The sequence below is a fragment of the Tamandua tetradactyla genome, chromosome 13 (genome assembly GCF_023851605.1).
Source record: "Tamandua tetradactyla isolate mTamTet1 chromosome 13, mTamTet1.pri, whole genome shotgun sequence".
NCBI lineage: Eukaryota > Metazoa > Chordata > Mammalia > Pilosa > Myrmecophagidae > Tamandua > Tamandua tetradactyla.
This window is the reverse complement of record NC_135339.1, coordinates 51,406,230-51,419,228: the sequence shown is the minus strand read 5'-3', so window position 1 is coordinate 51,419,228 and position 12,999 is coordinate 51,406,230. Positions and strand designations below refer to the sequence as shown.

The window sequence follows — 12,999 nt, the reverse complement described above, 5'->3', positions numbered from 1 at the left end:
ATTGGGTTCAACAGTAAATGTGTATTGTATTATAAAGATATAGTCTAATTGGAACCCATTAGTTCCAAAACCAAACACTTGCCCTCCTTCACCCTGACAGCATTGCTCTTCCTCCTATATTCTTTACCTACAATCACCCAAGCCAGAAATTTAGAGTTTTGCTTGAGTTCATCTCCCATTTCAAAATCAATTCCTGTCTATCGCCCTTGCTGTATCTCAGTTCGGACTTTCATCACAACTATGGTGGCAGCCTCCTAGTTGATCCTCTCTCTTCATTAACTTCCCGATCCGTCTTCTGACCTGCTGCTGGGATTGTTTATAAATAGAGCTGTGCTCAGCTACTCCACTGCTTAAAATCCTTCTGAACTCCCCAATGCCAGAGTTTCCAAATTTTTTTTTATAAGTGAGATCCATTTTCCTCCCAGAAAAACTTGTTTAAAAGCCACTTTATTAAAGAGAAAAAAGCAAAGCTATTTTAGCTTAACCCTTTTGGCCTCCATCCTCTTGGGTCACTGTGTACTTTGGAGGAACCCTGAGACCCGAGGAATAAAAACCACTACCTTAGAGAATCAAGTTCAAACTTTGCAGCAAAGTTTACATGGCCTGTCATTATCTGTCTTTAACTCACACTCCTGGGCTCATTTCCCATAACTCTCTCCCGTGTCACTACCTCACACTCTAAGGTCCTACTCTCATAAACTCTGGACATTTCAATTTTATCTCTGTACATCATTCCTGCAATCCCCCCCCCTTTATGAAACTTGTCTTTACTCACTTCTTGATGCATAGCATTTCATATTATTGTAGCACCTACCACATTGTTTACATGACTGTCTTTACTAGAGTGTGAGTCTTTAAAGAAAAAAGTCGTGTCTTATTCCTCTTGGCAAGGTGGGCACATGCCAGTGTAAAGTACTTAGCAGGTGTTCAATGAACTTAATGTTGCTAATTTTCAATATAAACTAACCTTTGAATTTCCTCACACTGTAATCAAGCTGTACACTAATCTGTACATGTGTGAGCGGTCACAGGCATGTGTACTAGTTTCTAACAGATAAGCAGGACAAGAGGATGACTTTGGCAGCGTTAGAGCTTGAAGTATAATCTAAGTGAAATTAAATATCCCCCTATCTCCCCTTTTCATTGTTGAGAGGTGGTGGCAAAAGTAAGTTAGAAGACAGGCACTCCCAAGAATTAATCTAGATTGTGGAAGTTAGAGGGAAAAGTTTCCTTTTCCCATTTCAATACAATCTACAGATTACATCTTTTTAATATTTAGGAGCATATGGTACGAAAGCAAGCATTAACTATAAACTAATATAATGCAGATTCTCTATTAATAAGTGGACTTTAACGAGCCAAGCCTTTCTTATTTGCAGGTAGCCCTTCTGGTTGCAAGCGAATTTTGGGAACAAGGCGATCTGGAGAGAACAGTTCTGCAACAGCAACCTATTGTAAAGACCTTGACTTAAAAATGCATTCTTATTAAAAGTTATCAGTACATATCAGTATATTTTGTTCACTGAATCTCAGAAAACAATCTTTAGAGGGATTTATTTCTTTTTCTAGCCTATGATGGACAGAAACAAAAAAGATGAACTACCTAAACTTCAAGTTGGATTTATTGATTTTGTTTGTACTTTTGTATATAAGGTGAGAAAACAGAATTGATGATTTGAATGAAATATATTTGGATGTGAATTTTTCTTTCAACTGTAACCAAAATAAGCACCCAGATGGAAGGTCATTAGGGGTGGTCATGTCATTCCAAAATAGTTTGAGATTTTATCCTAATCTCTTATTCAGGGGTGGACAAAAAGTGAGAGAACTCAGATATGAGCAAATTGAAGATTTATTTAGGCAGACAGGAGAGACAGCATCTGTCTTTCCCAAGCTGTAAAGCCTCTGTGTTAAGTTCATTCCAGAAGCTTTGAGTACTGTAACAATTCCTTATACCTGTTCCTCTACATTTTAAAAAGTAGTTAAAACCAAGTATATGATTTAAGTAGTTATTGACTTAAAATTCTCTCTAGGAGTTCTCACGGTTTCACAGTGAAATCACACCTATGCTGGATGGTCTACAGAATAACAGAACGGAATGGAAATCCCTAGCTGATGAGTATGATGCAAAGATGAAGGTAATTGAAGAGGAAATGAAAAAGCAGGAAGAAGGAAAAGAAGAAAATATGATTGAAAAAGGTTAGCAGGAACAGGCTATAAGGTCCCTTACATAGCTCTTGACATTTTCTTTTGGTATTCAGTATACTGGGTATGGATATTCTATGCTTTATTTGCATATAAATTAATTTCTGAATTTTTGTCCTATTATACTTAGGATTTTTTATGGACTAAGTACATTATTTTGTATCCCCAGGCATTGAGCTTTGTGCCTGGCACAAAGCAACTCAAAAAATGTTCATTGAAAAAATGAACAATTGTCAAAACGGTCCTGTACCAAACATTTGCTTATTGCCAAGAGGACCCTTTTAATGTTATTTAAACATTTTCTGAAAAGATGGTGTATGTGGGGAAAACAACAAATTCAGTGAACAATAAATAAACCATTAGGCTAATCTATATTGTCTAATTATATATGTGGCTAAGTTAATAAGTCAGTTTATCCAAATTCCTAACACCAAAGCAGAAACTCCTGGGAGGAGGCACAGAGACATCTCACCACCATTCTTCTATAATAGTTAAGTTCACTAGCACTTACTACGCCAGACACTATGTTAACTCACTTAAGTTTTATAACAGCCCTTGACAGTAGATACTATCATTACTCCCCCACCCTCACTCCACCTGCCATTTTATAGGTGAGAAAACCATGGCACAGAGAGATCACAGAACTATTAAGTGGCAGAATCAGAATTTGAACCCAGGCATTCTGTCTTCAGAACCCATTATGAGCTATTAAAAAAAAATGCCTCAGATGTCTACTGGAAAAGGGTATGAGCTGGAGCGACAAAAATTTTGTAAACATATCTAGATGCCTTAGAAACCAATTTCATAGAAATATTCCCAAATTTGTCTCCTGGTGGTTCTAATATGTCCTAAGGCTGGACTTAACCTGTTAGACCTTTGGTTCATAAATCTAAAAAAACTAAGTTCAAAGAATATCTGTGAAAAAGATCCTAATTGGAAAATGAGGGAAACAGGGATTATAAATTCCAGCAGTGACTTTAATTTTATTGTATTCCCAAAGATTTACAAATCAATTTTTTTTTCCGCATGGGCAGGCACTGGTAATCGTACCCAGGTCTCCAGCATGGCAGTCGAGAACTCTGCCTGCTGAGCCACTGTGGCCCACCCACCTGCAAATTAATTTTTAAGCAGGTATTTTAGAACCAGGGAAGCTGAATTAAAATTCCACTATTTCTTCAGTAAACTACTTAAAAGGAAAAGGTTTAAGAGATAGCTATAAGGGCTAACTCTCACTCTCACTATCCTAATAATTTCTAGCTAGTGTCCTAGTTTTCGGCTCTCCCCCACTTTCGTTGGTATTCAACTCCTCAAGCCAATGAACCTTCTTAAATATCACTTTTCCCACACAGTTCCTTATTCAGAAACTTTCAATGGCTTCTCATTAAATTAAAGTCCAAATTATTGAGCTGAATACTTAAGCCCCTCCATAATCTTGCCCCCCCCCCCCCACAAATGATAGCCCTTTTCAGGCCAAATAGCCTGCTCAGTGAGCCCCACACAATACAGCTCTCCACTGCTGAACTTACACAAGGAGCATCAATATACTTTCAAAGTTCTTATCAAACTAGTAAGCAGAGTAAAACTATAACAGAGGAACAATTGTTTCAAAACTTCATAGCAGAACAAAAATTCAGAAAGTAGAGAAACAAAGTATGGCTGGATATAATTGGTTCTGAAAAACTGCGAGTCAGCTGAAGGTCTAATTCAAGAATCAAGTTTTGAGATATAAAAAAATATTACATTATAACTCAGCTTATCACACTGAGAGTATACAGTATCGCTGAAAGAAGGATCAAGAACTTTCATTCAAGGAAGAGATTCTTAGCATCTGAAATAAACTAGCACTAAAATTAAAGATGTACAAGATCATGTGTTTTAGTGGCTATTTTAAGAATATGACATTCGAATGATACCAAACTATGAAGGAAGTCAAAGAGAAACCACAGAATGGGAGAAAGTATTTGCTTATAATTAGAATATATCAAGAACTCTCACAACTCAAAAAACAATGTCAGATAACCCAATATAAAAAACAGGGCAAAGAATCTCAATACATTTCTTCTAAGAAGATATACAAATAGTCAATAAGCACATGAAAAGATACTCAAAGTCATTAGGGAAATACAAATCAAAATCATAAAGAGATATCACTTCACACTTACTAGGATGGCTATAATAAAAAAGACACAGTAATAAGTGTTGGAGAGGTTGTAGAGAAATTGGAACTCTTGTGCCTTGGTGGGAATGTAAAACAGTAAGATGGTGCAGCTGCTGTGGAAAACAGTTTGGCAGTTCCTCAAAATATTAAATAGTTACCATATGACCCAGAAATTCCATTTCTACTTATTATCCAAAGGAACTGAAAACAGATTTTCAAACAAAAACTTGTACATGACTGTTCATAACAGCATTATTCACAATAGCCAAAAGGTGGGAATAAAACAAATGCCTATAAACTGATGAAAAGATTAATAAAATATGGCCTATCCATGCAAAGGAACAGTATGCAATCATAAAAAAGGAATGAAGTACATGCTACAACATGGATGACCCTTAAAAAATTATGCTAAGTGAAAGAAGTCAGTCACAAAAACCATATATGTGATTCCATTTATTTGAAATGTCAATGACAGGTAAATCTATAAACAGAAATCAGATTAATGGTTCCTTAGAGCTATAGGAGAGTGGTTGAGAGGAAGTGGGGAGTGACTGCTAATAGGGATAGGATTTCTATGGGAACTGATAAAAATGTTCTAAAAGTAGACTGTGTTGATGGTTGCACAACTCTGTGAATGTACACAATAGTGAAATACCATTGAATTGTATACCTTAAATGGGCAAATTTGATGGTATGTGAACTGAATCTCAATAAAGTGGTTTTACAAAAAATAAGAGGTAGTCTAAAGGAATCCGTTAAAGGAAAATGTACTTAATTTTCATACAGACTCCTAAGAATGTCATTAAAATTTCTGAAATTGAGGCATTTTTTCACTTCTCCCCTTTTCCCCAATTTCTCTCTCCTATATTTGAAATACTATCTGTATACTTAAAATATATTTTTTTACATGAGGAAACTTATGAAGAATTCCAGAATGTCCTTTGAACTAAATACAGAAATTCTAGGGTGCCACAAAACCAGAACTGGTGCTTCTCTACTAAGCTACTCAATTTATTTCATGTGAGTCTTTTTTTTTTTAAGTATCAAATGCTTATTCCTATAGTCCCAAGTAGGTATAGAAATATTAGCCTGGCTTTTATTTTACCTGTTTGTCCCCAAACACCTTCAGTGATAGTTCAAAACACACACAAGTTAAACTCAAGTGAACCAAACTATTTAATGTTTAGTTGGTTCTATTAGACATATCCAAATATTTCCCAAATTTTCCCAAATTAGGAAACTAGTTGTATAGCATGCTTTAATACAGATAGAAAATATTCAAAAATAGCTATCAACATGGTCTTCCACAGCTTTCAATGGTAAGTTTAAGTCAATTAACAGTGTGTTGTTTTAAATATAACTGAAATGATCAACTGTACAATGAAGCCAGGGAAATGAGACAAAAAATACTTATGGGGACTGTTTTTCTTGCTAGTATATTTAAAAAACTTTTTTTTGAGAAGTTGTAGGTTTACAGAATAATCATGCATAAAATACAGGATTCTGATACAGCACCCCATCACTTGCATTCGTGTGGAAAATTCGTTACACTTGCTAACACTTTTTTTTGTAATTCTACTATTTTTTAAGAATAGTTACATTTGTTTCAATTGATGAATGATTATTAAAGTAGTACTATAACTACTGTCCACAGTTTATATAGGGTTATTTTTTCCACATATTCTGTAGGATCATTTTTTAAAAATATTATCACATAGTAATCCTTTCTGAATCAAAATTAAAAATAATCTTAAACATGAAGCTTATTTTACAAGAACTAAAACTTTAATTCTTGAATAAAAATACAAAAATACATGTCAAACAATTTTTAATTATAGATTGTGAACTAATTCAAACAAAGTTCTTGTTATTCATTTTTGAGTATACAGATAAAAAAAGACAAACTGAAAACATCCCAGATTGCATGGTGCAGTGGTTCTTTGAGGAATTAGGATACTTAATCATGTTAGTCCAATTATTTTTTAAATGGACAAATTCTGAATATGAATTCAAGTTTTTAAATGGTCAAACCCTTAGTACTTATAACTGGGTAAAACTACCAATTAGGGTATATATCCAATGACTCTGGATAACATTACTTTTCTCCTTTTTACTAGCTGCAGAAGATTCAAGAGTTGGTGAAGATGACAGAAAGTCCAAAACATGTTTAATGTTGTGATATAATAGGATTGGTCTAAATTTCAAATATTATTTTCACTTTCTGAAGAAAAACAGAAAACAGAGGAACCTCATTCAACAAACCATCAAGGAACAGAGCAAGAGGATCTTCAGAAATGCTACCTTCCTGCTCAAGAAAAAATATACTGCTAGCCTGAAAACTCTGAGGGTAAAATAAATTTCAACAAAAGTGAAAAATAAGACAAAAAATGGATGCAGTGTTGGTGCCAATGTGTTTTAACTTAAAAACATGCAATTCTGAAACTAGTCATAAGTTTTGTTTTGTTTTTTAAGTCCTTATGATTGTGGTTCATAGCTCAATCTCCTCCCTGAACATCTCTCATCAACAGCATAAGAGAATCTGGAATGTAAATACAACATAGAAAACAAACAGAAAAAGAGATATCAAAAGCTAGTCCACCTGAAATGGATATCATCTCTTTCCTCTACTTTTTACCATTGACAGTGCAATGGTAAAGACTGCACTATTTCTGGCAGTTTATAAAAATTATGTCTTCATCCTATGCCCCTCCCCCCAACCACCACACCAAGGTCTGAAATCAGTTCTTTTTCTATGTGTAACTAAGAACACTTTTTAAATGTTTAATGTTTGATTGAAAGAGTTATCAATTTGTAAGACACTACTTCTATAATTCTAATGCAAATTAAACTCAACTTCACAATCAAAAGTAGTTTGGAAAAACCACAATGGCGATCACTTTCTAAAAATGATTAGTATAACTATTACCAGCCATTCTAAATATTGAATTGTCAAGAGAAACTAAGTGTGCTTCCACTACACAGTGCATTTAAAATTTCTTCTTTACTATCAGAGACCAAATTAGAAAACAAATTAGATCACTGGGACCTCATTTGGTCCCTTGTGGTATTAATTTGCTTTGTAGTGAATTATCTGTAGTCTAGGAAGTCAAATTTGATAAATTCCTGTAAGTGGTATACATGAGAAAGAAGCAAGGGAAAGGCAAAAAAAAAAAAAAAAAAAAAAAAAGCCAGCCCAAATTAGGTGGTAATGGGGAAAGGAGGTCCTTAAAATTAAGGCATTGGCAGTGTATTAGGGTGAAGTGAAGAGGTTAAAGACATACTTAATCTACTTTATACTCTTTGTGAGGCCTCAATAATCCTAATAATTTAAACTAATTTGAGGTAAGGGAAGATAAATATGGATCAGTGAAAAAAAAGTCTACAAAGTGAAAGAGCAACGCAGTCTCTGTTCAGAACACTAGCTTCATCCTCTAGGAGCTAGAGATGAAATAGCTGTGGACAAGCAATTGAAAAGATATATAAGGGATGGGGACAAGTGCTCTTCGTATACCTCTTTTTAAAAATTTTTTAATAAAACCAATCAACATACAATATAAACATTCTTTTTTCATCACAGTTGTATATTCATCATCATGATCATTTCTTAGAACATCTGCATCAATTCAGAAAAAGAAATAAAAACAGAAAACAATTCATACAAACCATACCCCCTACCCCTCCCTTTCACTGATCACTAGCATATCAAGCTACAAAATTTTACATTTGTTCCTCCTGTTATTTATTTTTATTCCATATGTTCTACTCGTCTGGTGACAAGGTAAATAAAAGGAGCATCAGACACAAGGTTTTCACAATCACACAGTCACACTGCGAAAGCTGTATCATTATACAATCATCTTCAAGAAACATGGCTACTGGAACACAGCTCTACATTTTCGGGCAGTTCCCTCCAGCCTGTTACACTTTAACTAAAAAGGTGTTATCTATTTAATGTGTAAGAATAATCTCTGACTCTGTTTGGAATCTCTCAGCCACTGATACTCTATTTTGTCTCATTTCTCTCTTCCCCCTTTTGGTCGAGAAGGTTTTCTCAATCCCCTGGTGCTGAGTCTTAATTCCTCTTAATTCCCACTTTTAATTTCTTCTCACACTGGCTCTTCTCCATGCTGTTTCACTGGAATTGGTAATTTTGGGGTCAAGGTGACCAACAGGAAGTCTGGACTGCCTACTTCTATCTCTTCTTTCTATAAATGTTATACAGAATCAGCAATTTCTAAAACAAATTTACTGTTACCTGAGCATAAGCCATAAAAATAATGTTTATATAAGCCTATTTTTAAAGAGAATTAGCCAAATCTAAAATATTATTATGGGCCATTCCTACTGATTTATCATATAGAAATAACTCTTATGAGGAAAAGACGTTACTGTCTTTTTTTCATCATGAGATTTTAAATGTTTGAAAAAAAAAACCAAGAAGATTAATTATCGTAGAAAATATGCCATCTGGAAAGACCCTGAGAAAATATTTTGTGAATTTGATTCTCTGACCTTTATAGTAGGTAATGAGGATGGCTAAATCCAGGTGATCTGTAGGTTTACACCGGAGGAAATTCTGCTATCTCAAAATTGTTTTCCAATTCTTGCGTCTCCTCATAGGCCCCCATTGTTAAAGAGAAGCCAAGTAGAGCTGTTTTACTTTCTTTCTACCAAATAGCCACACAAAGGATTGAGTTAATATAAGGGAGGCTCTAAATGCTCCTGAGGATTACCTATCAGCAATCCTTATATTCTACTTTTGAGAATCCTTTACATGCTTACTTAGTGGGGTTTTTAGATGAAATTAAAAGAGAATCAGGGCAGGCCACAGTGGCTCAGCAGGTAAGAGTGCTTGCCTGCCATGCCCGAGGACCCGGGTTCGATTGCCGGTGCCTGCCCATGTAAAAAAAAAAAAAAAAAAAAAAAAAAAATTAGCAAGAAAAGGATAACACTAGAGAATGTTGAGAAGGGAGAAGAATTTATAGTTTTCTCCTTTCTAAATATTTTCCACATAATTGAAAATAAGTTCCATATTTCTTGACAATATTTGGCAATATTCTATTAAAGAAAATGGTACTTTGAAAATTATGTAATTGATTCTCAAGTGACTTAGTGTTCTGGAGTGGCTTCATGGATTGTGTTGTTCTATGCTGTGCAGTAAGTTGTCTCTACTAGAACTAATGAATTTCCAAAATATTTGACATCCTTAGAGTAGATACGACTTTTTATTTTCAGAGACAAATCACTCAATACGCAACTTGTAGATAAAACTTTTATAAAGAGTTTCAAAGTGTACTTTCACATTAAGGAATGTAGCTTCCTTCTCAAGCTTCACAGAAACAAATCTTGAAAATACTCATCAAATTCTTCTTCCCTATTTAAAAAAATATATATATATTGATTAATATCAACAGATTTAAAAAAACTACTAGGTGACACATGAGATAATAAACAAACATTTTATTACCACATTAGATGATCCTCTCTATATTAATATAGTTTCATGTTTTGGCATTCAAACAATATTTAGCTTCTAGAACAATCAGAACTATACCCACATCGATTAAAATTAAAGTATTTTATACTTTGACACCTCTTCCTAGATTTGTTACCTAAGATTTTACTTTGAAGAATTCTGCGAAATGTCATTGCTTCTCCTTACTTTTTCAGTTGACATTATACTCTCTGTTCATTCTCACTTCAAACTATAAGCTGATCAAAAATGGATGAAAAAGAAACTATCTTACTCCTGAGAGGTGTTATTGAATTTAAAAGGGCAAAATCTGCTTAGGTTGCAGTTTTTTAATTACTCTGAGAATAGCAAGTATGTAATGTATGTATGGCAGTAATGAATATATCTAAAACAAAGAAGAGAACTCTGACAAGAGATGTTAGATCAAAATACTATGAAAATTCTCAAGTACTAACTATACTATACGTTAGTACTGGGAACCAAAGTGGTAAAGTAGAAATAGCACACTTTCAAGTCAGACAGTATTTAAGCCCTGGCTTTGTAACTCGTTAGCTATGTGAGCAAGTTATTTAACTTCTCTGGGCTCAACTTCCTTATCTGTAAAGTAGAGTTACATTTTCTCACAGAGTTGTAGTGAGTATTACATGAAGGTATAGTTCCTTTTCTTCCTTCTGGGCTCAGGGGAGCAAGTTGGACTGTCAAATTGCACAGCCTACCAGTCTCTTTAGAAATCTTCTTTTAGCTCAAATATTTACAACAGGACTCCACCATTTGGTTTTAAATAATTGTGAATGAATAAAAACATCGTAACTATGTTCAAATTTAAAGAAAAAAGTAATTACATAATCAAATAAAGTTGATTTAAGAATTTTCTGCAATTTGGTATTCCTCACGATAGTTATTTTTCACTAAGCATGACAACAAAGTGAAGTAGGATTTTAAGATTGTAGTAGGAATTTAAATATTTGAAACTGGTTGAATTTTTGTGTGGAGTTAAGATACTCAATACTTAACCAACATCAAATTTTATAAGTTTACAAAGAATTTTGGATTAGGAAATCTTTTTAAAGATTTTTTCATGAAGGTTTGTCAAGGGAAAGTTATACTGGTGAGAGTTTAGCTAGTATTTTAACTAAGACAACAATATAGCTTTTTATAATCTGACCTCTAATGACTACATTGAAGGGATCACAATGTGGAAATGCTTTGTTTGGATGAACAAAAAGGTTAAAGTCACAGAAAAATTTTATCTCAGAGCCCCAGAGAAAGTAATCTTGTTGAATCGCCTTTGACCACACCTGAATTCTATTATGCTGAGGCTATATCATATAATTAGCCAGATATTATAATCAGCTTAAATTAATGAATCATGATGAGTCAACAGGTCTCTTTCTATTATGAATAGCTAAGCCTAGGGAATAACAGAATGGAACTGGGAATTTCCTTGGGTACTTACTCTATTGTAGGTATTCTTTATTTCATTTAATCTTCACAATAAACTATGTGGTAGGTATTATTTCATTCTCTTTTGAAAGTTAAAGTTTGAGTGGTGAATGTCCCAGTATATGACAAGAGTTGATACATTCCAGCATAAACCTAGGTAAGATTTTCTCCTCTAACTCCATAGAAGACAACAATGAGCACACTAAATTACCTGTCTTTTGGGGGCTAAGGTGGGCATTGGCACATAAACTTTTACACCAAGTAGAAGAGGCTCTCTCTCTGATTTCTGATCATCAGAATATCATGGAATAGGCTGTCTGGAAACTAGTAAACAGCCCTTTTCTGAAGGAATGTGAGCAAAGACCAGAGGGTCATCTGTTAAGGTAAACTCGTGAAAGATTTATTCGTCAAGAGGAAGTGGAACAAGTTGGCTGTTTATGGCCACAAACAGTGACTGGGAATAAACTCTGGTCTTACTAAGCCAGGTAGTCTCTGGCAGTAAACAGACATTCATAATGCTAATTTTTTTTTTCATTAACTGCTATCAAAAATGGTTATGGTCATCCTAAACTGATTTAATGGTATGCATTATCCATTAATGTCAGGACTTACTGTGATTTTTCATCTGTCTCTGGTACTGGGCCCTTCCAAAGTTCAGATTCTGAAGTACTTTCTTCCTCATCAGACATTCCTATTCATTTGAAAGAGATTTTTTAAAATGTGAGTATTCTATTCAAATCACATTTTAAACTACACATTATTGCAATTAAATTAACTTTGAATTTTACTGCAGTTTAGTTTCAACTTTCATGATTCTCAATAAATTTAATTCACTCTCCCAGACACAATAATAATAAAAAAAAGAAGAAAAAAAAGCAAAGAAACAAAAGTGCTTCAGCGAAGGGACCAAGGACTTAAAATCTCACAAGAAACTTCTTAAAGTTATTAAAGTTATAGAGTTAAAGTAGAAATTCTAACATTAATCTCTCACAATATAGTTTTTTATTTAGTTTCTTCTTTTTTATTAGTAATACAAAAAACATGTAAGATTTTTATAGAAAGCATATTTACATTAGGGTCAAGACCTGAACTAATATGTTAAACAAGATAATTAAACTATGAAAGAGTATTTATTAGATATTTTTAAACATTAATGCTGATTACATTAACTAGAAGAAGCCTGTTTCAGTAAAGAAACAGGTATTTTCATATATTATTGCAAATGAAATTCTTTAAACCTTTTTCTTGAAGAAAATCTGGCACCATAGATTTGCTTAAAATGCATATATCCTTCAACCCAGCAATGCTACTTTGAAGAATTTGATTATTTACTTAGCATAAATTATCTTCTCAGAATAAACACTTCTGATATATACACAAAGATATTTCACTGCATAACAACAATAAAAAGAAAGCAACCAAAATCCCTCTGATTAAGGACTAGGGATTGATTAAATAAATACCAAAAAAAAAAAAAACCCTCAGAATGTCTACATATGGGTTGCCACAAAAAGATATCCATGCTATATCAACATTTTTAAAAGTTACAAAACACATATAGTATAATATAAGCTAAAGATATATATATATATATATATTAGTGATATGCATATATATAAATTTATATGTGGATTATAAGTTTGTTTGGACCAACCAAATTTAACAGTGATTATATTATCTGTGGGTTTGGGACACTTATTTTTTACATAAACATTTCCAA

At 33.6% G+C, this 12,999-nt stretch overlaps 2 protein-coding genes across 5 annotated transcripts in view; one reads left to right on the top strand and one right to left on the bottom strand.

Moving 5' to 3' along the window:
- The window catches only part of PDE6C (phosphodiesterase 6C), an 82,436-nt gene extending 75,894 nt beyond the window's left edge, over positions 1 to 6,542 (top strand). Inside the window, exons 19-22 of the mRNA XM_077124391.1 lie at positions 1,380 to 1,454; positions 1,570 to 1,653; positions 2,034 to 2,199; positions 6,481 to 6,542. Of these exons, the coding sequence (XP_076980506.1) occupies positions 1,380 to 1,454; positions 1,570 to 1,653; positions 2,034 to 2,199; positions 6,481 to 6,542 (387 nt within the window). The remainder of the gene's footprint in view (positions 1 to 1,379; positions 1,455 to 1,569; positions 1,654 to 2,033; positions 2,200 to 6,480) is intronic.
- A 3,079-nt stretch (positions 6,543 to 9,621) lies between these two features.
- Positions 9,622 to 12,999, bottom strand: part of LOC143653978 (protein FRA10AC1) — a 51,297-nt gene continuing 47,919 nt past the window's right edge. For all 4 annotated transcript variants that reach the window (XM_077125404.1, XM_077125406.1, XM_077125403.1 and 1 more), the window contains 2 exons: positions 11,892 to 11,970; positions 9,622 to 9,737 (listed from right to left, as the gene is read on the bottom strand). In XM_077125404.1, the coding sequence (XP_076981519.1) occupies positions 9,695 to 9,737; positions 11,892 to 11,970 (122 nt within the window). In that variant the 3' untranslated portion in view covers positions 9,622 to 9,694. The remainder of the gene's footprint in view (positions 9,738 to 11,891; positions 11,971 to 12,999) is intronic.